This window comes from Haliaeetus albicilla, chromosome 1 (assembly GCF_947461875.1).
Source record: "Haliaeetus albicilla chromosome 1, bHalAlb1.1, whole genome shotgun sequence".
NCBI lineage: Eukaryota > Metazoa > Chordata > Aves > Accipitriformes > Accipitridae > Haliaeetus > Haliaeetus albicilla.
Genome location: NC_091483.1, coordinates 79,284,517 through 79,311,635, shown reverse-complemented (window position 1 = coordinate 79,311,635; position 27,119 = coordinate 79,284,517). Strand labels below are relative to the sequence as shown.

General features: G+C 42.2%; 1 protein-coding gene and 1 long non-coding RNA gene across 2 annotated transcripts; one reads left to right on the top strand and one right to left on the bottom strand.

Moving 5' to 3' along the window:
• Positions 1-1,545: 1,545 nt before the first annotated feature.
• Positions 1,546-18,970, bottom strand: SUCLG1 (succinate-CoA ligase GDP/ADP-forming subunit alpha). The gene is made up of 9 exons (XM_069796502.1): positions 18,803-18,970; positions 10,537-10,640; positions 9,519-9,635; positions 8,786-8,998; positions 8,640-8,697; positions 6,240-6,323; positions 5,444-5,595; positions 4,763-4,951; positions 1,546-3,756 (listed from the first exon to the last, which is right to left on the bottom strand). Exons 1-9 carry the CDS (start codon positions 18,852-18,854, stop codon positions 3,730-3,732), a joined length of 996 nt encoding a protein of 331 aa, XP_069652603.1. The 5' UTR covers positions 18,855-18,970; the 3' UTR covers positions 1,546-3,729.
• LOC138687725 (uncharacterized) lies at positions 18,257-23,604 on the top strand. Its single transcript, XR_011326851.1, has 4 exons — positions 18,257-18,865; positions 20,051-20,246; positions 20,336-20,450; positions 22,278-23,604. It is a non-coding gene; the product is annotated as an uncharacterized lncRNA (long non-coding RNA).
• Positions 23,605-27,119: the final 3,515 nt, after the last annotated feature.

Here is a 27,119-nt window from a genome sequence, read left to right as displayed (position 1 = left end):
TCTAATCCTGACCAGTGACAGGCAGTGGGAAAGGGAGGGTAAAGCTGATGGTTAACAGAGCAAATGATTATGTTAGTGCAGGTAGTACTAATTCCACAGTTTCAACACAATTAAGAACTTATTCTTCGGGCATCACAAGTTGGCCGCTACTTTGAAGCCATCAGCACAGAAGCCAGCCCCCGAAGTTCTTCTTGAAACCACTATTGTGTCTCTCAGGGCTCAGATCCTGGCATTTTCTGACCCAATTTGCTCTGCCTTCACCCCTCACTTGGCTGCTACCAGGGGATCCAATCGCTAGACCTGCTGGGGACCAGTCCCCAAATCTGAGCAGAGGTCAGTCACCACCCCAGGCCAAAGGACATGACTTTGTAGGTACTTTCAGTCTACCTAATTAGCAGCCATATACCAGAGTGCAGCCTCTAATCCACTCGTCACCAGTGAGGCCCATTAGTGAGTGCTGCTCTCCTCACCTTAAAGCTTGAAATCTATCATTTGATCTGCAAAGAATTAAGTTGCATCTTTGATTTAACTAAAACCACCTAGATCATCTCAATACAGCAGCCAAGTCATTTTAATTAGCACTGTGCTATGGCCCTGTGGAATTTCAATCCACCACAAAAGGAAGCAGGTAAGGAAGAAGATAAAGTAGCACATCCAAAAAATGGGACAGCTTGAAGAGCTGTGGTCAACTTCAGAAACTATGACAATAGCTATTGAGAAATCCACCACTAGACATCTCGATAATCCCATACAGTTTTAAGAACATCTTGACAGTGGAGTATAGAGCTGGCCAACTTTCGGCAGCCTCTCCTTTCCTCCCCATCCCCAGTGCACAAAAGAGACCTTATTTGACCAAATGAATTGGCATCAATGTTTTGTTTTAATTGGTGAGCTTCAATAAAGTGAAACTTAAGAAATCCCCTTGCTAGAATCTCACGTCAGAGCATCATTTTAAGTACAAAGGTACAGAGAGTAACTCACCACTGTCTTCCCCCAAAATACTACATAACAAAACATACATCCTGAAAACAGCATAAACACAGCAGAAAAAAAATCAGGCATGAATACATTCTAAAAAACACAAAAGGCGACGTATTCATTAGGTGTGGCAGACCTCTCTAACCAACCTCAAAAAGATTATTACCATCATCAAACTCAAGGAGCACCTACTAGTGAGAGTGTTAGGTACCATTCAAAGACAGATACTGCCCTGTAAGAGAAAAAAAAGCATTAGGAGGATCTACATCCTCTTCTCTTTGTTCAAGAATATCAGCGTGGCAATGAATTTCCCTGCCCAAAATGAACATCTAGAATTTATGCCTCAAAAGTGCAAGTGATTTCTGGGCAGACACCATTGCCAAGTCTAGATCAAGGAAAAAAAGGACTATTTCATAAACCTTAGTGAGAACTCAAACAGTAACATTAGCAATGTTTCTCTTGCACATAAAAACTACTTACTAAGTTATAAATTAGCAACAGGTGTAAGGCTCAACCCTAAATTAACTTTTACCTTTAAAAAAAAAAAATGAACCATTTCCCAAATTGGATTACTCAAAATATTTATTCACAAGTACATATGGTATTAAACAGATGTGAACACGTTTTTCAAAGAGACATGGTCATCAGCAATGCAAGAGGCTCTGATGGTATTTGTCAAGTGCACATTTTCAGGCAGCAAGAGAAAACTGCGAAAACTAAGCCTTTCTATCAGGCAAGGTCAAGTTTCTTCCCCATCCTTAAGTGACGGTCAGCTCCAGGCTAACACAGACTGCTTCCCCAGGTTGGAACAGAACCAGGCAGCTATTAAGGCGCAGCACCAGATGACTGCTGCAAACATTAGAATCAAGGTCACATTTTTAAACCCATCCTCAAATTTCAAGATACAAGGAAACACTTTCTCAGGGGACAACAGTCATTGGAGTTTGTGGCCGCCTTCTTCAATAGCTGGTGCCTCTAAAAGAGCTTCCACAGAGCAATCCCTAGCAGCAAACTTACTACACCTCAGCTGTCCTGGAAGGTCATCTGTTATAACACTGGTGGCAATGATGAAATTCAGGCAGTTCACCAAGAAGCATTACCCATCTCAAAAGACATGTTGTGGAGAAGCCCACCACTATGATGAGTTACTTTGATTAGCAGGCTCATAAGACGACAGGCTGCAATAACCTGACATTCATTGGTGAAGAATTGCACTCTTACACAGACTGAGACATGTTAGCACTGGTATTTCTCTAGTTAAAGGGCACCGTTCGGTCTTTTTGCTCCGCATTAAATCAGGCACCACCAGAAAACTGAGCAGATCTAGTAAGAAAATTCCTATCTGTTGTCATAGGCTTTATCAAATGATTTACCACTCAATACTGCTTTCAGCCGTCTAGTGACAGGTTGTCAGGTTCATTTTAGTAAATCATACCAAGGTGAACAATACAGCATCTGGTCTCTGTGTCCTACGGCCTGTATCATCTGACTGATGCCTGACCATATATGAAGCGTATTAATACACATTCAGTGCAGTGGAGATATGACCTGTCCTTTTATGCATTTCATCAGGGCTTAGGTCTAGGAACTGTAAATGTCAGTATCAAGATACTTGCCTACTGCTTGCATTAGGAAGAGAAATTCCACAGGCATTTCAGGAAGAAAACTAAGAAGAGTTTTAAACAAATAACAACACAAGTTTTCGTAACAGCACGTTTATGGAACACAAGGTTATCTTTAGACAAGTGCCACGTTACATGAACTTTCAGTCCTCTATATGAAGAGAGCAATCTTGGTTTTAGTCCATCCTGATAAAACTTGTAACATTCATTTATAGGCACAGTGCTTGGGCTATTTCCAAAGTAAAAAAAAGGCTTTCCATTACAGTGCTGGGAGTGGTTAACAAGAAAGTTACCTTATTATATTCTTTTCCAGAGAACAGTAATTCTCCTCCATTATGTCCCAATGTTATTAGGATTTCAGAACACACAAGCAATGCAATCCTAGTTAAGATAAAGAGGAAATTAAGGTAATGTAAGCTAAAGAACAAATCATTTTCATAGTTACAGACAATTTTGAATATATATTCGCATGTGAAATTAGATTCATTTTAGTGAATAAAAATTCCATCTCTCCAAACAACAAACAGAATTCCTTGCCAGTAGACAACTACACTGTGCATGTGTAGTCACGTCAAGGCTCATCAGCCTCAAAAAGAAAGTCTGGACTTCAGGCATATCCAGCTACATGGATCAACAAGCAAACCCTTCAGATCCAGCAGCTTTGGTTTAATGGACGGAAACTTTGGCCTATTGTTCAAACGTACTTGCCAGGAACGAACACACAAGACTGGATTTTTTAAAAATAAAGCAAAGTGTGATATGTGCATAAAGTCAGTGCCTTGATCCTTAAAAGCATCTCTATAAGCAACTTTACCTTAAAAATGGGCAGTGCTTAAGTTACAAAAGATTATTTTGTTTATGATGATTGAAGAAATGGCTCTGCTTCAGGAATTCAAAAGATGACTCAGATTTAGTAGTAGATTTATTAATTTCTGTGATTTACAATGAGGTGGTCATGTCTGAACCAAGGAGACATCAAAACAGGTCTAGCCAGGAGGTTTATGGCTTCCAAGTCAAATTCATAGACCAGTGTCAGTCATTTGGGCAACTGAAGAGTAGCAGACAAAAGATAAGCGGAGGTCAGGTGCTGCACTGATGTTTTGGAGACAGTATTCCAAAGCGTCTTCTCTTACAGCAATTTTCTTTTCTCAAACTCCTGCAAATAGCACACAGACATTACCAGTGGGGAAAAAAAGAAAATGCTTCTATTACTATTTAATTTAAATTACTTCATATTTATCTTAGCAAATCTGATTTTAGGAATTAAAAACTGGAATTAAAAATTAAAATATACAATGCATAATGTGTGCAAGATAGGGGAAAGGAGAATAAGTATTCTCCCACCTCACATTAACAAACCAGCTATGAAAAAACAGCAGTGCTAGACTGCAGTCAGTGCACTACATTCAGATTGCAATGCTGTCAAGGAATCATTTTGCTCCCAGCCATAGCATAACAGACTTCAAAACCACTTAATTCTGTACAAGGACTGCAGTAGAATCCTTACAGTAAAGGATTCGAGCCAAAGAAGCAATGAAGTCAAGATTTTCACTTTAGTAAATGAAAAAACACAACAGAAGAAGGGAAGAATCCCACAGCAGCCTGTGAAGATGCTATACTATAGGGTCACCACAGGAAAAAAAAAAATACCTAGCACAGCTGAATTATGCATTTCCTCTAGCTGTGAAGCAATGCCTTTTTCTGGATATGAATTAAGAAAAATGCAAATAATCCTATTCCATACATAAGTTTTTCAGCTGTATGCATTCAACCGTAATTCTGAATTAGTACCTTAAATAGATAGACCTGTATGCCAAGGCTTTCCTTCCTCAAATATCCTACTTTCAAAGAATGTTTTCATATTTTAAATTAATTCAGGTTCTTTGCATCCACAAAACACAATTCAACAAGTTGCTACACTTGAAAGCAGAAGTCATCTCTATTTCGCTGTGTTTATTTTCTATAAAGGCAATATTATATAAAATTACATGCACGTATTACCTAGGTAATAACTGCAGCTCCTTCCGCCTATAGAGTTCTTATGTTTAACCAAGTTCAGAGCAACAGAATATTTGGGTAACAGATGTACTCCCAACTCATATTCCCTCAGAAGTAGCTTCTTGCTGTGGATGAGTATGTATACCAATTTCTGAGCAACGAACCTTGTAGATGGTGCTACCTAGCTGAGCAGGAGACATGCTGACAACAACTCCAGCGCTCTGAAGAGCCGCTATCTTCTCTTTAGCTCCACCCTTTCCCCCAGCAATGATTGCTCCGGCATGACCCATCCGCCTGCCTGGAGGAGCAGTCAGACCAGCTATGAATGACACTACCGGCTTGGCATTTGGACCCTGTGAAGAAAGAAAAAATACTGTGTTACATGGGGAAGGGTAAGATGAAAAGCAATGCCAGATGGCAGATTTTTATTTTTTTTTTTAAACATCAACTAGCCAGGCAAAGATATTAAACATCTAGAAACCTCAGACAACATGCAACCAAGAGTCTGAAAAGCGTGGAATACTTTTTCTCCTGATAAGCATCATAAACCAGAAGCAATCAGAAACTTTAAAACATCTCTCTACAGAGTCATGTATATTACAAAAAACAGAATGTTCACTACAAAGATCATTACAGGACTAAAAATCTAAAGTTGACACTGCTCTCCAGTTAGATTTAATCTGTATAAAGCTCCTAATTTCAACTCTGTCTCTTTTTAATAAAAGTATGACTGTTTGGGGTTTTTTTGTAAATAAAGATTAGAGATTGAACTGAGTTTTCCTTGACATGGCAAAAGAAGATGGCTAACTACCAAGGTGTCTGGAAGCAAGCTGTTTAAGACTTACAGTATTATTTTCTTTCAAAAATGCTGCTGCATCTTCTTCAGCATTTCCTCCAATTTCCCCAATCAATATGATCCCCTCAGTATGAGGATCCTTCAAGAAGACATCAAGGCAGTCAATAAAATTAGTTCCATTGAAGGGATCACCTCCAATCCCTGAAAAAAAATTAAAACAAAAAAAAAAAACTAACTCAAGATAATGATACTGCATTTACAGTGAAAGTTTCAAAGTAAATTTCAGCAGGAAGAACATTCCCAAAGGCTTGTAAGAGGGGCAGCTCTGAAGTCTCTTCCCAAATTCCTGCTCCAAATATCTCCCCCACAATTTACAGAAAGCTTTGATATCTGTATAATCACCTTTCAAACCATAAACAAAATACTATGCCTTATACAGAGGCTTTGTATAAGACACAGCAGTACCAAGACCCCAGCTCTAGAATTTTGCTGTAAGAAAACTGAATTTACTTAACATACCCAACTAAATGTCTAAGAATGCCCTATCCCTTTGTAATAACAAACTTCTCAGGAAAATGTGTTTTCAAATTGACATCGTATTTGCTGGCAGTCCTCTGTTCAAAGCTGGGTTTTAGGCTTTTTTAAAGCTGATGTGGAAATGATAATAGAGAAGGGTTATACTCTTCACAGCACATAGGGATCTCATTTCTCAACATAATTGCCATTCAGCAACTTCTATGCTTGCAAAAAGAAATCACTTTGGATTTCTTCTTGTTAAAAAAACAAACAAACAAAAAACCAACAGATTAGTATAGGTGCAATAGGCTGTTTCTGAGGAAACCTACCAATGCAGAAAGACTGCCCCAATCCAACTTGCGTTGTCTGATGAACAGCTTCGTACGTCAGGGTTCCAGATCTTGACACAATACCTTTAGGAAAGAAAAGGAGATAACCTTAACACTAACATAGCTAAGCGCATGACTAGAGGCAGCTGTCCATATATACATGAAAATCACCTCAATAAACCAAACATGAGATGCCAGGTTTTCCAGCTATCCTTGCCAAAACATGAAAACTCTGTATCAGATTCTATCCGTACTATTTCTTCATTGTCACTTTTTGACACTTAATTGTCAAGACTAAACCTGCCCAGAAAGTCAGTAATATTGACTGAGACAGCATTCCTCATGCTATAGCTTTACCAAGAAAGAAAACTGAAAATGAAATAGAAGACGAAATAGAAGAAGATACTTCTTGTCTTGTATGCTAGTAGCTGATGCACTGAACTTGAAACACAGTTGCATCTCAACAGTTAACAAAAGAATTTGGTATTAATCACATCTCCAGCATGGCCAGGAACATGAGAGATCCTCCAGAACAGAAATATGCTGCACAAATGCAAGTTATCACCATTATGGTATTTGTTGCTGCAGCTCACCGCTCTACAACACACATTCAGCATTTACATTGCAATATTAGTAGAGACCATAACCCTAGTTTTAAACTCAGGATGGAAGGTAATACAGAGCCTAAATCAGGGGCAAAATATTTGCAAGGTTTTTTTGTTCATTTTTCCAAGTCAAGATTTCTGTTAATACTACAGAGGGAAGGTTTCCAGGAAAAACAGACATCATCTTCCATCTACTTCAAGCCATCCAACAAGGAATATAGTAAGTACATTGCATGAACAGAGGAAAAAATACACCACTAGACTAACAACTTTCGTTTTATTAACTGTTTATACTGTTGGACAGCTCACATGTCTACTAGCAAAGGTTTTTTTTCTTGCTATGTTTGCAAAGAGCTTCCTGTTTACTATTAAGATCAGATTGCATCAGAGAAGCTACAAATAAAGGTCCAAAGACTGTGGCTATTTTTATAGCTTGCATCCCAAAATTATCAACTGATTCTTGGATGCCTCACAGTAATAGAAAGCTGGGGAGCATATCACCAAAGGTCATAAGTGTTAGATGAAGCTGGGAGGATGGCAAAGTTACATTTTCATTCCCTGATCCTTGGTTCACTGTTGAAAACATTTGCAGCAACGGTGGGGCAACTGGATTCATGCATTTGATGTGCCTTGCATTCAGATTCTAGTACCTTGGGACTACAAGACATTTCGTATAGATATTTAGAAAATCTTAACAGAACTTTGATCAGAAGGGAGCTCAGGGCTACATTGGTTGATGTTACCTTTTACAGTCATAGAGCAATGTCTTAATGGCATCTACAAAGGGCATAATTGCAGTCATCTGATTTTTCAGTTCCAGGTTTATAGGTACTTCTGAAAGCTGGAGGTGTAACACGAGTGTTAACGCATCCTCCAGCATTCCCTAAGTACAGCTTATTCTCAAGTCAGAAGTGGTTAAATAGCAGAGATAGTTTCTTGTGCTAGAAAACTGCAGAGTCCACATAGTTCAAGAGCACTGAACAGGTTTTCCCCACAGTAAACACACTTTTCATCAAAAAAAATGGTAACGTTGCGAAGGGTACTGTGCTCCAGTTAAACTGGTTACCCCACTGACAGATAACAGCAGTGTATGCCGTCTACAACAATGTTTCTGAAGCTCTATTTAAGTATGAACGTGTATGTTGGAAGAATTTTCTTTATAGCTCCTGAAAGGCATTATTTTAGAAATAATCAAGTTGTCATTTCTAAAGTTTAGAACAAGGAACCAACAGAACTCAGGACAAGAGCAACAGGCTGCGTAACTAACATATGAACAAGTCACTGCCTTTCTGACCTTAATTCCACTGTCTGAGAAGTCGGTCTATTTGTCACTTCCATTCGCCATGGGACAGTTGTCTAAATTATCATGTTATAAACTTGCCTGCAATCTCTTCTCTTTGCTATGATACTGAGCTCACTATAGGTGTGGGATCCTAGTCCTCAGGAGCCAACTGTTGGAGGGAATAGAGCTGGAGAACTTAGTGCTCTCAAATCCCAAGATAAATAGAGATACCCTCAAAGGAGAGTGTTAAGGAAACTAAGTCAACCACATTACCTAAGGAAACTTCCAACTGCTTTGCCTCTACCATCAGTACTCAGTGTCTGTTATGGTAGACTGACTGATTTTGGCCTTCAGAACTGATAATGGCAAAGTTCACTTACAAACTGAAGGACAGACAAGCTGTTGTACAGCATGTCAACTGTCTTCAGGGCAGGATGTGACTAGCCTCATGAGTAAGAAAACTAAAGTACCAAACTTTAGTTTTAGATGACGCATAAATATTCAAAAACTCACCAATTCTTCCCTTCTTGTGAATGTGACCAGGCATGATACCAATTTTACATTCTCCAGGCTAAGGAAAGAGCAGGAGAAGTCAGATGGAACATTCAAACCATCACTAAGAATGGTTCAGCCTTGGAACAAATCCAGAAGTCACTTACATTGATGACTCCAGGGCAGTTCGGGCCTACTAGTCGAGTCTTATCCTGCCGAAGCAGTCTGTGTTTAACCCGAACCATGTCCTGCTGGGGAATACCTTCAGTAATGCATACAACTAACGGCATTTCTGCATCAATTGCTTCATTGATCGCACCAGCAGCAAATGGAGGAGGCACATATATAACAGTGGCAGAAGCACCAGTTTGTTCTTTGGCCTACAATGGACGTAACAAAAAAAGATATCAAGTATTTAGTGGGGGTGAAGAGAACATTTGACCACTAGTCATTTAAAATATGTCCATTCACAGGCATAAATGAAGTAAATGTAGATGTATTAATTTACTATCATCAAAGCAAGTGTTAAATTCACTAAAGATGAGACACATGCAGCACAACGAGGGAACTGAGAACTAACCACTGTCTGGAAAGGATCTGCCCCATGAACACCATCATAAATACCCTCAGATAATAGTTTGCTAAAAATTCATCATACACACCAGAATCAATCAGAAACTAGTTGCATGCATAAAGTAAGTGTATCCAGACCCTGTGCACTTCACAGTGGAAGCCAAACTCATGGTTGACCACACAGAATGCTCCCTCTTTTACAAGGCTTCTATTTCACTCCTTGCACAGTGACATCCGTGGCTCAAGTGTTTGTTTCTTCAGCGTGAGCAATGGAATAAGGAGCAGCAGCATTAAATTGTCTGCCCTCCAGTCACTGCTGCAAATTACCTCCTTCACAGAATTAAACACAGGTAGACCCAGATGAGTTTGTCCCCCTTTCCCTGGAGAAATTCCTCCAACTAGATTGGTGCCATAGTCCAACGCCTGCTGGCTGTGAAAGGTGCCCTATGAGAGAGAAAAATAAGTATTAAAAGGCATGTAATAGCAAATAAAATGACCCCCAAAAAGTTGATGTTATCTGTAATTCTGAAGGCAATTTATGGTACTTAAATTTACAATGAGAAGGGAAGTTTTCACTACATATATACAATCAGCTATTTTGAAGAGTGCATCAACATCTTTTAGATGCATTCAGAATATGCTATGCTGCTTCTTTTAAATCAGAGCACTGTGGTTGCACACTAAAGGATATTTTGTCGTGTGGTGCTAATACACCTGCAAACATTGCAGACACATTTTATTTTCCACATCAAGTCTGGCAGATGACAGACACTATAATGAAATAGAAGAAATTAGCATTCTCATCCATGACTAGCTGATAGTTTTAGCAAAAGCAGTCTTCGCCCCTTGCAAATGTGTAAAAGAGTGAATGTGAGAAAATTATTAAATATCCTGAAATAAAAACAGAAATTTAATTCATAAGCACTGACATTCAAAAGCATTTGTGAAAGAAGCACTTCTAAAATAGTAAGGTTTTTGTAGTTTTTTTGCACGTCTCCCTTTACTAAAAAACCCTTTCAGTTGTATACAATAAAAAGGCCCGCTTAAGACCAAAACTAATAACAAAAATCAAAAGTAATATAATAGAGATGACTCAAAACAAGTTTTAAGCTTCTGCACAACTGAAAAAAAAAATCTAGTCTATCGAATTTAAGAAAAAAAAAAAGTCTATTTGGACCAAAGAGAGGAAACTACAGTGCTGAAGGGACCTTCCTGATCATGAAGTCCAGCTTCCTATCAACACAGACAAAGCCAGTATATAATCCTTTTTATACATTATTATGGTTTTTGGCCAACTAACTTTCTGAACTGAAAGGGTGATAGAAGAAATAGTTCATATACGTACCTGTTTGCCTGTAAAACCCTGACAGATAACCTTTGTATTTTTGTTAATATACAGATTTTTCCTTGATGCTGAGTAGGAGCAGTGTCGTACTCCATTCTGTTGCACTACAGAAAAAAAGAAAAGAGAGCACAAACCATTAATCCACCGCTTTGTTAGACTCCAAGTCAAGAAACGTCCAAGTAAGTGCATATGTATTAATGCTTATATCAAAAGATTAATTGATCCAGTAGGTCATGTTTTCAAAAGTAGCTCTGAAAGCTGTAATTAGTACTTGTCATTCCAAGACATTAAACACTTGTGGTTCACTCCGTCAGTGTGATTACTCAGTTTGCTAGGAGTCAGGCTAGGTATTTCTCATATTGAGTATTTAATATCAGAATTCCTCATGGCAAACAACAGACAGAAACAACATCTTAACCACTATTTTCATTTGCAAATGAATATGTCTCTGTCCTCTAAGAAATTCTGCAAAGTGACAAAGCAGAACTAAAAATCCCGATATCCCAGAGGCCGTTACAACATACGTGTTATGTTATACCTCCTGTGAACATAGCACAGTCCGTACTAGACAATGAGAGATACTGAAGGGTCGATGGTTCCTCAGCCCAGGTGAAACCTAATGCCAAGCAAGACATACAGCAAGAGACCTTTTTCCAAAAGATGCCTAGCTACGAGAGCCCAGGCATCGCTGCTCGAAATGCGCTTGGGCTCGTGAGGAAATACAGCTCTCCAGATACTCCACTAGAAAGATTTTCAATTTAGTTCTCACAACTCTGGTACTGAAAAAACAAAACAACACAACTAAAGAAAAACAGCATAGTGCATGCTGGTATCAAAAAGACAAGGAGAACAACTGCATCTCTGCTGAAGGGAAAGATGTGTTGACATCAAATTATTAAAACAGAAATGCACAGAATGCTACCATGCAAGAAAGCTTGAGATGAGGAGGAAAAAGAGGTCTTCTGGTATGAAAAGGATACACACATTGCCTATATTCATTACCATATGCTTTTTTTCAAATACCAGAGCTTTGATGGGATCAGAACCAATTTATGCCCTGTGTTTCAGATAAAAACCGTATTTTGTGCTTAGAGTGAATAAGGGAGGGTACAATCTTAATACAGAAACTGACACCGGTATGTTACTATATAGCTCTTTAGCTCTTTTAACACTTTACCACTTAGGATTTGAGGAAGTAAAAAGTGAAGTTGAAACAAAAATAAGAGGTCCTGAATCATGGCCCCTGGAATGTTCCACATACTTATTTACTGAGGCATGCCTGAAGAAGGGAGGGATTTTTTTTTTTTTTTCTTTTTCTATTTTTAGGAAGGAAGTAAAAGCTATTAAGTGGAAAAAAGGAAAAAGGGATTCTTCAATATAAACTGCTAATGCACAGAATTTATGAAGATGTATTATTGTCTTGTAATAACACTATTTCTATGGGGTACAAAAAAAGTGCAGAAAATTTAAGATCCATGTATATACACATTTCTATCATAGAGCTACGTAGGACTCTTTCACAAGTACTTTTGCCAACTAAATTTTAGTGATACACTGCTTTTATGCTTTACTTCCATTCAAAAATGTGAGAAGAAAAATAAAGCCATGCCAGAAGAAGCCTACAGACATCATTACTATTGCTAAATCTAAAGTTCTTACTCTGTTCTTAAAAAGTGCTGACAGAAACACAGGACTTCAACTCCAACCACCTCCTGCCGTTCCCTAAGGAGCTGTGGCAGCACCTCATCTTCAGACCAACATCAAGTAAAATCCAGCTAGATTTTAAAAAGAAACGTACAGACTAGCATGCAGTAAACTTGTAAGAAAAGTGGTAAAAGTACATGTCAGCTTACTGACCTGCAGGGTTTTAACCTAAACCACATCTTTATCCACAAATACTGTTACAGAACTTGTTACACCAGAAAGAAACACAAAGCAGTAATGCACAAAATACATCTGAAGCTAAGATTTCATGAATAGGGTTACTAGGCTGTCTGTGGAAGGGTAGAGAAACGTCTTGCTGTTCGGTGCCAAAGCTACAGAAGACAGCACAGTATGGTCTTCATACTTGGCCAACAGCTTAGCCTTCCTAGGCAAGGCTGCAACACCCTGCAGGCTGTACCCGACCTGCCACACCAAGTCACTCAAACGCACAACTGGCAAACAGCAGCCTGCCTCCAGCAAAGGAGAGACAAAATAAGCAGAGAAACAGCTGGCCTGCTGGTGAGGAGAACAGGGCATCAGTCTACCTGATCCCAGCCATTCAGGCAATCCCTCGCAGGCACGGGATACGACTGGGTGAAACCCAACCTTCAGAAAAGCAGAGGACGATCGCCCTGTGAAGAAGCTGTTACGGTCAAGACCTACCACCAGCAATGCCTTGTGGAGAATGGTCTGGACTTCCAGAAGTATGGGAGTGCATGTTCGGCAAGCCCTCTGATGGGCCTGCAAGGGTAAAGAATAAACAGGCAACACTAAACTAATTCACATCTGAGCTTTACACATATTGTCTGTGCTACAACACCGACAAATCCATCTGCAAAATAAGAGAGGGCAGCTTGCCAGACACACAGCACACACACAGTGATTTCAGTATTCTTATAAAAAAAAAAAAAAATTGACAAATAGTCACTGCTTTCTCTATACCATAAAAGCAATTCTACAGCCCCAGTTCAGCTGTCCATTCCATATCTATTTTCAGATATTTATAACCTTGCAAAAAAATGGTTTTGAAAGCTTAAGTTTGTCAATTCTCAGTTTGAGAAGACTGTATAGATATATTTTTCAAGGATAAGAAGCTTTCGAGCATTTTCCAAGCTATCAAAGTACCAAAAAAAAAAAAAATTTAGGCCCTGATAACTAAAAGACAGCTTAAATTCCACGCTTTGTATGGATTTACTCTTGAAAACTGTATGTGCTTCTTACATTACTGAAGAGCCCTGGTTCAGAGAAAATACAGCTGGTTCAAAAAAGTCTGGCTATAGGCTTAAGCCATTTGCTGTCCTCAGAGAGAGGCAGCTTAGCATGGGGACGTCTGGGGAGCGATACATTTTTGAAGAAATTGGAAAAAAAAAAGTCACCTTGCACATTCTGGGATGGATGAGTCTGAGTTTTGGGGGGTATTTAAACTGACATGATACAGTTCTATATTTCTGTCCATGGCCCTGTCTGAAGCAGAAAAGTTTGCCCCAGTTATCAGCACAGTAGGAGCAGCAGGTGCGTCGGTCAAGATGAGGTTCTGCTATACATGGCACAAACAGCAACTCCCGGGTACAAACAGCTGCCAATTTAAATAGTTAAGACAGATATAAAATGAGAAGGAAACAGGTGGAAAATGGAAATGGCATGCCTAAGTTCACAGCAGGTAAGAGTCAGAAAGAGAATCCAAGTCTCAGTTTCCACTCAGGACCTTCATTCACCAGCTCATACTGCTTCACAACTTCCAACGCCCACTCAGGCAATTAGTTTTACTAGAACAAATTAGGGTGCCCACGTGTAAAAGCATGCTGCTTCAAGAATACAGGAGGAAAAAAGAAATAAAAAAATAAAAAGAAAGTCTGCTCTTCAGCCGTGAACCAGTAAAAGCCAAACTCATTGGTGATGATATTTTAATGCACACGTCTAAATTACAGGCCAAGTTACAAAGGTACAGGCTCCAGATGACATCCTAGAGCGTAAGGACAAGTCTTACCAAATCCAAATCTTACCAAAAGCACAGTGGAAATACTGTATTTTGTCAAATCAGAGTTCTAACATAGCATTGCTGTGTCCAGCAAAGGCCCGTAATAGACCTTTGGAAAAGACTATTGAAAACAAAATAAGAAACTGGATAATCTTTCCCAGGCAATGCTTTCATTTCTGCCCCATCCCTGTTCTGTTTTGCATAGCCTGTGGTTTTAAAAAAAAAAAAAAAAAAAAAAAAGTTATACAAATAACAAGATGCATTTATTTTGGCTTTCCAGTACTTTAGCTTCTGCATAGCTAAAAAGAGACATACTGTGGCAAGAACCTATTTTAGTCCATTGTACAGGACGACCAAGTAGTTATGAAAAGTGCTCAAATACCAAAACCCTGCTGTCCCCGGATAGATTTGAAAAGTAAGATCTAAATTTAGCAGAGGGGTATAAGCCTGTATATAAAACATAAGTTGTTTTACAGTAAAGAAACGTTACTAGAAACTAAGGGACAGAGTTAATTCCAACACACACGCCGCTGGGCAGAGGCCAGAACTCACTGCAGTTCAAGTAACAGGAAAACCCAGCTACATTTACTTCTTAAAAGAAAACTCACCATCTGTAGCCTCGAGCAGGGCTTTAAGCTCACTTGTGTATTACAATTAACAAGCCTTTCTAGAAATACACCCTACTATTTATCATGAAGTCCAAACATGAATTTACACGTTAAAAAGAAAACTGACCCACTTGCAAGGTATTTTAAAGCACACATGGAATGTAAATACTGTTTACACGAGCTTTCAGGCACTCCTTGAGCAGCAACACCTCCCAAGCACAAATCTCGCTTAAAACGATACAACCCAAGCCACATTTGCCCAGCTTATTTGGGTTGTGCAAGCCAGCTGACAGTACGGATACTAAGGGCTTAATCTCTTCCTCACTCAAACTATACTAAGCTGAAGAGCTGTTATTTTCAAGACTTCTTGCAAGATTTCCTAGAGCTATGGACAGGAATCCAATCAAAGTGCCTCCCCCTTACCTACATTTATCCCAGACAAAAAAAATAAAGTTTGGAAGCTAAGGTAGCATCTGAGGGTGCTCATAAAATGAGCACAATGTAAAAGCAAGGTGAAACAGCAGAAATTCCTTTCTAGAAGGACCTGAGCAGGTACCTACATTGCCAGAAGACTGAAAAGTAGTAAGTGAAATTCTTCCTCTATTACTCCTTAAAATAGCCAGAGAACTTGAAGATGAAAGAAAATATTCCTTTTCCTTTCTATTACCTATATAAGGAAAGAAAAAAGCCTTAGAAATCATACGGGCTCCAATACAAATGGGGAAAACAGAGGCCAGTGCAGGGGAAACTCGGGGAAGGATTTAAGTACAAAGGAGCACTATTTAAAATGCTAAGAAGGTTTTTTTCCACACACACATCCCACCACCACCCCTTATTTTCTATCAGTTACAGACCTTCAGTTTGTTTCTGAGAAATCATTTCAATATTTTGTACATTTTTATGATCATCTCCTTTCTCCTTCCTCTGCCTACAAATGCATGGCCTGAAGAGGACAGCACAGAAACAGACAGCACAGAAACAGTTCTAGACAGCTTCTTACATTACAGAAGAGCATAGACATTAAAAAAAGTTTCGCAAAGACCAAAGTGCTGCAGCAAATTTCACAGTTTACTGACTAGAAGCTTGATATTAACAAGAATACTCCACACACAGTTTCCCACCCTAGTTCTTTATTAGGTTTTAGTCTTCATTATCAGGCTGTATGTATATACTCACACACACAATTACATTTGGATAATTCTCTCCCCTCCCCAAACCCATCTACAGAACTAACCCTTAAAGATATCAGTTACATTAGTAGAAGATGATTCTTATTGGCAAAGACCTTTTCACGCTGTTGAGGTATTGCTCAAAATATCTTACTCCTTTTTTTAAGAGGATTATGCACTCAGAGGATTTCTAGGTATCACTCCCCAGCCTCTCTTCTCTCACCCTTCCCTTGCCAAATTCCTGTTAATTATGGAAACCCCAATCTACAAACATGGTATAGGAGTTGAGGAATTAACTAAATTAATCAGGCTGTAAAGGACAGATTAAATGACTACACTATACCTACCACTTTAAAACAAAACTAGGACTCGTGGGAAATGACATTCAGAAAAATTTCAGTCCTTTCAACACACATCTCTTTCCTAATCAAAATCCCCGCTCATTGCAATGGACATTACTGGCTATAGCGGGCCACGGGATACACGATGGCATTTTAAAGAAAAGCTTTCTCCTGAATTTATGAAGCTGAAACAAAGTGAAGCACCTCAGTGAAACTGCAGGCCCTTGAAGAAACAAGTGTGTTCTCCTCAGCACAAATCAACTATTTCTCATAAACCAACAAACTGTTTTTCCCCATGTATACTCCACTAAAAACACGTTCAGCTAAAGGTTTATGAGCTTTCCTCCCTCCACACTGTTGACATAAAAACAACTAATGAATTCTTCAGTTTGGATTGTTATTTCTGCAGCAATTATTTGCCAGGGCTACTCACATAATTTACTGTAATCTTTTAATCTAAGAGCTCTCCAAAGCCTTCTAACATGCCCAGAACATAAGATCCCTAATCCTGACACTCCGACCACAGTTAAGGTGCCTACAAAGACTCTCTTCAAAGTGTGGTATAGACCAGCACAGGTCTTTCTTGACTCTGTCCATATACAAACAGTGCTTTGAGCTGAACTTTGAGCAAGCACTTGCCATTCATTGATATATTTCATGCTATGTTTTCACAACTTCCTGAACTGAACCTTACGGATACACACCCTGCATGTCTGCTTCAGCAATGCACCAACAAGAATAGATATTGCATCTCTTTTCCAACAGAGCACAGTAGAAACTCATGATTTTAAATCACCGAGAGAAGCAGATGTTAATTATTTGTTACTGAAAATGGATGTACAAAGTCCGAATTTCAGGTTTCAGCAGCCTTTTAACATGTTGTAAAGAGTATCAAACCAAATGAAGAAAGGTTTCCAGTGAAGGACTGTTTCATCTTGCAGGAGTTAGTTTGAAAGACTTCATGAACTGTTGCAAACAGAACACTTCTTGAGCTGCTTAGACCACTTCTTCCCCTCTACCCCCCAAAATCATTTTAAGCACTCTTTCCTGAATCTCTTACTGCTATTTGTAAAGGGAACAATGTGGGCTTTTAACACGTAAAACATGGGCTTTTAACACGTAAAACTGCACCCAAGAGTAGCTTTGCTGGGAGTATAAATTAGGCTAAATTGGAGGTGCTATATTCCCATCTGTTCCCCTCCATCAGAACCAATTCTCACTGAGCTCAGGGGATCCAATTCAAAGAGCTGAACTAGCAGAAATTAAGGGTACAGTAAGAAAATAGTTTTCTGTTCCTCCTCATGGAGGACAAGAGGTAGGAACGGATACCTGAGAGGATAGCGGGTGTGCCACAGGAACAACTCGGACCAGCTTAAAACGTCGCAGGATCACGTTACTAGACCCTGACCTGCAAGTTACCAACACCCTGAGAGAAAAAAACTTTGTGTGCAGTGAAACAAGGTAGGTTTACATCTGCCCATTCATTCTCAGCCGCAAGAACCAAGAGTAATGCACCAATTCCTCAGTTTAGATCCCAAGAAACTGCTCTTGTGCCTAGGCATACCCATACCGATTTCAGTAGAGGATGCAGTGTTAACTGTACAAAAAAAGCACAGTGAAAAGAAAGAAAGAAAAAAAAAAAGGCACTTTATTTTTTATTGTGATCTTCAGAACAACACATATAAAAACTTTTAAGCTGAAGTATTAGTCTCAGACTGCTTGTGCTCTCCAACAATTAAAGGCCAATAATCTTCCTCTTGACACCAAAAACAACTTTACCGACTTGTGTCGAAATCACAGGATGATTCAGGGACCTCAGGAGGTCTCTAGTCCAAACCACTGGTGACTCGAAGTGACTAGATCCAACTCCATCAGCTTCCTCTAGGCCTTGCCGACTTTTTTTAGTCTTTCCGGGGGGGATTACAACGGAGAGAACAGCTTTTCTGGGTCCCCATCCCTGCGGCCGACCACGCTTAGTCCCCAAACTTCCCCTAACTTTCGGAAACGGTTTTCCTCGCAGCCACGCGTGCCCCGTGCCCCGCACCTCCGCCGAGAGACCTCTTCCCTCCCACCTCACGCTCCCGAAGAGGGGCTGCCCCCCCCCGGAGGACACCGCTCTGCTCCCACCGCGGCCCTGCCGCCCTGAGGCCGAGCGGCCTCAGGAAACACCCAGGGAGAAGGGTTTCCTCGCCGCACCCGATCTCCCCGGGGACAGGCGGTGACCTTGCCCGGCCCCTTTCCCCTCCAGTGACGGGAGGAGGAGGGAGAGGAGGACGAAGAGGAAGAGGAGGAGGAGGAGGAGGACCGGGCCCCGGCGGCGGGCCCACCTCCCTCAGGCCCCGCGGCCCCTACTAGGGAAAGGGCGCCGCGGGCGAAGCAGGCCGCGGCGGAGAGCGGTTGCCAGGCAGCGGGGAGGGCCCCGCGGCCCGTCGCCGGGGGTTCGCGCGGCGGCGGTTCGGTACTCACGGCGGAGGAAGCGGCCCAGGAGGCGGGCGGCGGCGCGGCTGCAGTGAGACATCGTCCCCTTCGGTAAAGGGCAGCGGCCCGGCGGAGCGGAGCGGAGCGGAGCGGAGAGCGGCGGGCGGGAGGGCCCTGCGCGGCGCCTGAGCACTGCCCAAGCCGGCGCGGCGTTGGGCAGCCCCGCCCGCCGATTGGCTCAGCTCGAGGCCCCCCCCCCCCCCCAGGGCGGCAGCCAGTCAGAGATGGAGAGGTGGGGTGGGACCGGAGGAAGCGCCGCGGGGCATTGTGGGTGTTGTAGTCCGAGGTGGCCTCAGGGGGGAGGCGTGGGGGACGAGGCCGCGCTGTGACAGGGCTCCTCACTTGTGCTAAATTCAGGCCAAGAGCGGTTTTCGATGGGGGCGGGCTGCGGCTGCCCGTGAAAAGCCACCCTGGTACAGGCGTAGGTTGTGGGTAAAGGTGAGGAGCAAAGGCGCAGGGGGGGCTGCACGGCGTGGTGTGGCTGCGGGGGCACGCAGATGCCAAAAAAAGTCACATTTTTCAGGGAAAGGTGGTGTCTTCTAATTGAGTAACTGATACGTAAACCCATATACAAGTTAACTGGTTGACCAGATGAAATATATTACCTCTCTTAAAGAGGGTAGATTCAGACTAGATATAAGGAAGAAACGTTTTACGATGAGGGTGGTGAGGCGCTGGCACAGGTCGCCCAGAGAGGTGGTCGATGCCCCATCCCTGGAAACATCCAAGGTCAGGCTGGACGGGGCTCGGAGCAACCTGATCCAGTTGAAGATGTCCCTGCTCACTGCAGGGGGGTTGGACTAGATGACCTTTAAAAGCTCCTTCCAACTCAAACCATTCTATGACACCTGACCTCATTTGTTATTAATTTGCTTGAAGCAATGTACAAAGAGAGCAGAACCCCCATCCCAACCGTGCCAAGCGAGCGCTAAGTAAATGCTGCGAGATGTGAGGATGACCCAAGGAGGACACAGGCAATGGTCGCGGGAAGAATAACTCAGCTGTAATGGTCAGCCTGATAAGCGGCAGTCCTGAGCACCCACCGCTTTACTGGGGCTAAATGGCTTGAGATGAAATTGTTTGAAAAAAGTGAAAGAGAACTGCCAATTCTCCTTCTCATTCACCATGGACAGTTTACTTACCTGGCTGATTCTGGGGCAGGAAGAAGAGTGTATTTGAATAAATCAAACAACACAGTTCTTAAACAGTAATTAGTGTCTTCTTTCGTCCCTACAGAGATTCTTAACAGCAGCATTTTCTTTCTGCTAAACTTCAGGGGACATTTGTTCTGGAAGAGAAAATTGTTAATGAACCACAAGAAAGGCTCAGCTCCTATTTTTTGACAAGGGAGTTTAGGCAAACATTCAGAAGAAGAACATGTGTCAGGGACAGTGATTACCCGAGAGGCATCTCCAGAGCAAACAGAGGATGTGTCTGTACCTGGGACTTCTAGGAAAGTGAGAAAACCCAAGGAAGGCTGTGAAGTCCACTCACTTATTAAAAAATGTGCAATTCTTTCAGCCGCGAGTAAATTGACCTTAGATCAGTGTCACAAAAAACCACTAAACTCTACAATGAGGCTTCCCACAAGGGATTTTAAAATGCTTTAACTTCTACACATGAGCTTCAGACACAGGTCAGTTCATCACCTATGCCATCAGCTGCCTTCAGAAACAACCCGTGCATAGATTTGTGTATCTGTGGGCATAGATGGAGCAAGGAGGACCCTGTGGGAGGGGGGCAAGAAGAGACAAAGTATTTCTTCGGGAGAATAATAAACTTGCAAAGTCATACTCTGATTTCATCCTGATTATTTCATTCACTTCATGTCTATAAAACTGAGGCTGGAATGAGGCTGTAATAAATAAATTAAGCATCCAAATGTTCAGCTTCTTATGAGGTATATATGATCCCGCTAGGAGGACATACACACTGATTTTATAAGGAACCTGCTCACTAAAAGATTTATACCTGGATCCATTTCCAAATCAATTTTTTCCTTGACTTGCAGCTTTCACTAAGACTCTCGTGGGGATTACAGAATTGGAGTTAGATGCCACTGTATTATCATTCTGTATACAGGAAGATTTTGCTTTTAGCAGTTTCTCGACAAAACTCTTTTCAGGAGGGGGGGGAGAGAGAGAAGCTGATCTAGGAAATAACACACAGAAGACATGAGTGAGACTGGATAGCAGAAAGCCAAATGGCACAATAAGAACCCCAACTGTTTCCAAGTGATCCCCCTCACCTTGGTTCATAGGTGACAGTGACAGGCAGGACTGTCCCGCTGCCAAGGGACAGAGAAGAGTCCCACTCCTGTCAACAGGGACATCTGGAGCTTTTGACCGCAGCTGAATTATACAGCGGGTTGTTCTTTCTCTCCTTTTTATGTTGAGCTATGTAGTGTCAGAAGTCCATCTGTTGGATATCAAACGCACTTAAAATAACTCAGGCATGAAGTCAAACAATATGACCAAATAAGGACAACTGCAATTTTTTAGTGGGTTTTAGTAGGATTGTGTAGGATGAGGGTTTGGGTTGTTGGGTTTGGGGTTTTTTTCCAAATCTCGGTAGCAGAAACAATTCTTTAGTCATTTGCATTCAAAACCTAAATGCATATAGAGTCTTTTGAATCTTAATATTCATGCAAGTCATTATCACCCTAACTAAAAGTTTCAGGGAAACCAGCTGTACAATATATAATTGGCCAGACATACATATAATTGAGAAAAATTAAACCTATTTTCATTTGTTCTAAGGCAGTGATTCGGTTCCTGTCAGAGAACACTCTGTCCCACTAGCATTAATTTAGCTGATTCAATCAACTGCCTAGAAAGAAACCATTCGGCCCAGGGAGAAACAATAGAGCAATTAGCAACACTCAGGTAGCAATGACAGGGGTGCATTGCAAAGTTCAGGGCAGACCCAGTTCTAGTGGGGTAGCCAAAGGATTAAGAAAGATTTTAGAATTTCATCTAAGAACAATAATTTTCAACCACTGCAGAAAGCCCAAAGGTCAGATAAGGGGTGGAGTCTCTCCCGATGCATTTTTAAGTAAGCAACTTCATTTTAAGAGCAATACAGATCCTGCAGCTGAACCTTATGAAAATCACACACGCAGGAACAAGCTGAATTCTAGTGAAAACATTTTTCTTGCTCTCTTACTCATAGTTGGGCTTTAATGCTGTGTGAAAGTAGATCTTCCCAATAGTAAACACAGGACTTTCTGCTTAGTATCCCTCTGCAGAGGACTTGACCTTCTGCTAGCAAAAAACCCAAAGGAGCATCATGTTAATGTTTACCTATCCCAGGAGTTCCAGCTCTAGCAGAAGACAAAAGCACACCATCTGCTAACATTTTTCCCTTTCACAGAACTTTAAATTAAAGGGGGATTCACTGCATGCAACTTCTTTTGGTACTTCCTCAAAACTAGTGGTAAAACATTTCTCTTTTCTTCTTTTAGATACTGGCTGGGCAGTTGAGGGACCTGGGTGTGGGGCTTGGCTGGCTGCACACTTCCTCTGGATCATCACTGAAATCACTCAGTCTCTCCCAGCCTTGGTTTCTTCTCCATAAGAGAAGTTACTGCTAATCCTTTGTTTACTTGCATCATCAGCCAAAAATGTGCAAAGCAAATAAATCACCAACCTCTGAAATGTCTGGATTTACCAACACTGAGAGCAGCAAAAACAATTTAGACATCTGGGTTTTTCAGGGTGTCCTGTTTACAGCCCAGAGTCAAGGTTTGATATTATACTGCAGAATAAAAACTGTCTGTGCTCTAGGCACTGGCACTTAGAAACATCAAGATATAGTTGTCACCTGCACCAACCCTTCCCTGTGTCTGTCTTCTCCATGAGGCCTTGATGGATACAGCAAGTGCCTGCCAGTCTCAGCCTTCATCCACACGAGGAACTCACCCCTTAACTCACACAGCATCCTCTTTTCCATGTGCACATTTCCGTATGTGAATCCAGGTATCTCCACTTCTGGATTTCATACTGACCTTGGTCTTGCTGCAGCTAAACACAGGAGACGTGTTTGAACTGCAGCTCAATACACTTGCTTGTGGACTGGCATCTAGTACAGCTTGAGCTGCCCTGCAGCACCCTGTCCTGCTTCCTTCTGCCTCTCCAGGAAAACTTGGGTTTCCCGTAAGTCCTGTATCCCATTAGCCAGTCCTCCACCAGAAGTCTCAGATAGATACCCTAGGGCACCCCACATGGCACTAGACACCTATATTTAGACACCTAATAAGAGTCTTTGCTGTCTGAACAGTATGCAGCTAAGACTGAAATTCAGGTCCAGCTTCAACCACCTGAAGGTGTCTGCATGGCAGGTGTGTACATGTGTGCTGTCCCAGCTCTCGTTGTGCCAGTGGAAACCTAGTCCACGCAGTCAGCAGAGACGAGAGAAGTTCACGCGCTGTCTACAGGTGTCTGCTGCAAGAAGAAGGTTCAACTGCTCTTTTGGAGCCCTTGCAGTGCTGGACGATCTCCACTGGTTGCAACAAGAGCTTAGAAACCCACCCACGTGGAGGCAGCCCACGGTGGATCTGTCTGCTGGAGGTGTTTGAAGCTGGACCTGACTCCCACCCAAAAGTATTTTGAACCCAGTGAAATGTGTTGCTAAATAAGAGAGGCAGGGACAGGCAGGCTAATGTGGAGGTTGAGGAAAGGTTCAGTTCCAAACTTCTGAAGTAATGGGACCTGCAGACCATCTGGAGTGGTCTGTTCTAGCACGAAGCTGAAAAGCGTGGTTTCTTTTCTCGAATAAAGCATTTAACACTTTTTTCTACCTCACAGTCATGACAAATGACTTGGAGCCCTGTTACTGCTTTGCCAGAGAATGCCAATGTAAAATGATCAGGGGAATCCCGCTGCCAGCACGTATCACAGGGTATTTGCTGTTCACGTTTACATTTGCACAGCCAGAGGTTAAATGCTGCCACCAGTTATCTTAGGGATTTCAGCCTCGCATTTGACTGACAGCTTCAGTAGATGCTGTTTCCATAGCTGGCCCATCAATACATTCACGTCTCTGTTAAATGTTATCGTAAGAAAGCAGCAGAAAGCAGGATGCCGCCTTCTTTGCTCCGGTCCAGTAGTTCCTCCTGCCATCGTTTTCTGTAATACTGATTTGTGTGGGTACTTATAGGACTCCATCAACCTCTTGCCACTTCCTGAAAAGGAATCTCAAAACCGAAACAAGTTTCTTGCACCCCAAGGTCTTCAGCATTCACTACAGCACAGCTTCCCAGGAATATGAAGAGCCTGGACTGTCAGCACCTACCTCTGAGCAGGAGGAAATGCTGGTCAGGAACGTCGTGCTCCTGCAGACCTCTCTGTAACAGGACATGCAGCCTCATCATGGCATAAAGACAGCAAACCTCAAAATTTTCTAAATAGTGATTGCATATTAAATGGGAAATAAGAAGTGGCATTTCCCTTCTGTGTAGCAAGGAGAAAAGGTCTGTTTGGAGCTCTGTTCAAGGATGTTTTGGTGCCAGCAAGAGACTTGCTCCATCATTTCCCACCCAGTTGCTCACTGCCCTTGGACTGCAGCCCCTTACGCCGCAAACTTTGTGGTGAACTTCACGCCAGGCAGAAATCCTTTGGGATGATGGCGGGAGTCACACACTTGATCCGTATGGTAAACTCAGACATATTAAAAAACTTACAGTTGTATGCAGCCTAGCAGCTGTACAAACAACACGGTTGGTAGGGCCACAAAATGGACTTTAATATATTTAATAGTATAAAATATACCCCAGACTTCCTACTCAGAAACAGGTTTGTCTCCTGGTGCTGGCCAGAGCTAAAAGACATCCCTTTGACAAATGCAGGTTCTAGCAGGGAGGGTTTAGCAGGAAGGCCATCCTTCGAGGGAAAGCCTGTATTTAGGAGATGATTGTTAAACCAGGGACAAACTCTTCAGCTGGTTTAGCCCTTACATCAGCGTTTACTCTGGACCTACGCTCCTGGTACCAGCTGATGTTTGATCACTGTCTCCCACTCTTGCCCTCACTGAAACAACCCTGCAGCTTGAAATGCTCGTGCATCTTGTTAGCTTTAGTGGCATCATCACCTCCTATCACTGGAAGTTAGGAATGTGCAAACAAATTGGTCGTTCCCCCCATCTCCCTAGGATCAAGGCAGGGGCCCAAGCGTGAAGCTAAACCCTGGCCTCACCTGTACCCAGCTTCCAGCAGCTAAATGTGCTGAGCCTTCTAAAAACAGGCTAGTTTGTGGTTTTCTGTACTTTAATTTACGGGTTGTAAGAAAAAATCGTCCCAGCATCTCAGCCCTGGGAGAGTCACCAGGAAGAGCTGGACCACTGCTCTCCTTTCCTTTGTAAAGAGCACCGAGAAAATTAGAGGTGAGGATTCCCTCTGGGGGGATTAGCCACACTTGTGCTTTAACCTGCTTTATTTTTTCCCTACTGCCTGTTATTTTGCAGTAACAGAGCTATGGCTGAGAGCATCTGCTAAGGAACTAGTTAGAAATGGGCTTACTGGGACTTCTGGTGTAACTCCAGATAGCAGAGATAAGGACCAGTTGAGAGTTTACGGCGGGGAGGGAAAGGTGGGTGTTGGTGGCATCATCTTGCTTGCTCCTTTTCTGTGCAGTCCCCATACTGCTTTCAGCAAATGAATTTTATATTCTGTTCTCTGCTTCTGAAACAGCATGCAAACTTTTATGCTATTGCTATTAGTATAGTTACTTTAATTTTTTTTCAGCATTAGTAGTGCCAAATGAAAATAAATAAGCACACAAACACTACCCCCTTCTTCCCTAAGCAGTGCCATGGCTTGGTATTTCTAAAGAGCCTGTCATTTCTACAGTGCTTCACAAACAGGAGGTCAAATTTCAGCTTGGCACTAATCGGTGTCACAACATCAACATCAGAAGCACTTTAGGGGGAAGTCCCCAAGGATGGACACCCAAGTGGTACCCACAGCCCGCCAGCCCCAGACTGACCCTTTCAGATTCATCACAACTTGGATTTCTCCAGGAAAGAAGATGCCGCTGAAGACCTGTGGTCATCTTCATCTAAATACTATTTTTTTTCCTCTTTGCTGTGTGATCTGAAGCAAGTCTGGCTCTGTCACATATCAGGGGCTTATCAGAGCTTACTCGTTTTATTCAGTAAATTTTGCCAGAAATGCTTCAGCAACTCCAGGTCTTAAAGAAAAGCTTGACATTTGATGGGCTTTTGTAGCAGTTCACTGGGCTGCAGCCGGAGCAGCCGTACATGTCCCGTACATGTCCCTGCCTTTCTCCCTCCTGGAGACGGGGCAGCCGAGCACAACAATCCGGTTTATTAAAAACACAGGTGTCAGACCTGCGACTGCCCCACAGTGCTGGGAAATGTTCACGTCGTGGAGACCTGCTCTTCCAGATGATCAGGTTGTCCTGCTGGTCATGAGGAGTGGAACAGATCTGAACATGAGAGGGGTTCACAAAAAGAAAACAGGCGTTGACGGCAAATTCTGCTCTCAACGACCCTGCCTGGAGTTCTTCTGGTGTTGGAGCAGGATACAGGATCCTGCGGAGCGTCTGCCATCCAGGAAGAAGCAGGAGCAAAATGGGATGTAGGTTCCTTGAAATGTGTACCCCAGAAAAGCCTCTCCTCATGGCTTGTCCACCTGTCGTAAGGAATTGGGGTTAGCTGTTAATTCTTTGCCCTGAAAGAGACTTCCACTGAATAACAATGAATCCCTGTGTGATAAATAAACTTGACTCTCCTTCCCTGGAGGCCACGCTGGTTTTTAAGGCTTCAGGACTGTGGGGTGCAGCTCAGCATGAGCTAAGCTGAAAGTGGATGTAACCCTGATGTCTAAGGGCCAGAGCTGCAGCGGTGGAAATGGGCACCTACCCTTTGACCTCAGCAACCCTGAAACACTTTGGTTCGTCTGTGTAATTAGGCATGGAGCAATTTTATGTTTTTTATCCCTGTGGGGTTTAAGAAAGCCGTACGTCTGAAAATCAGCATCAAAAAACAAGAGAGTGGTAAGGAGTGGGAACAACCTCCTTCTGCGTGCCCAAAAGTCACATTGAAGAAGAAGGTCTCAACTTAGTTAAATCTAGCACAGCCAGTACCAGATCAGGTCTGGTCCTGGGTCCCCAGAGGTCACAAGACACATGGAACAAGCTCCTTCACCACGCAAAGCAGCAGATCCAGCTACTTCGATCTTTTCTTGTTCCCCCATCATTTTCATCATCTGCGATTTCATGGGGAAGGTGCTAGGACAGTTACAGGAGGACCACTGGGCTGGGCTGGGCTGTGTGGTCCTGGAGCAGGA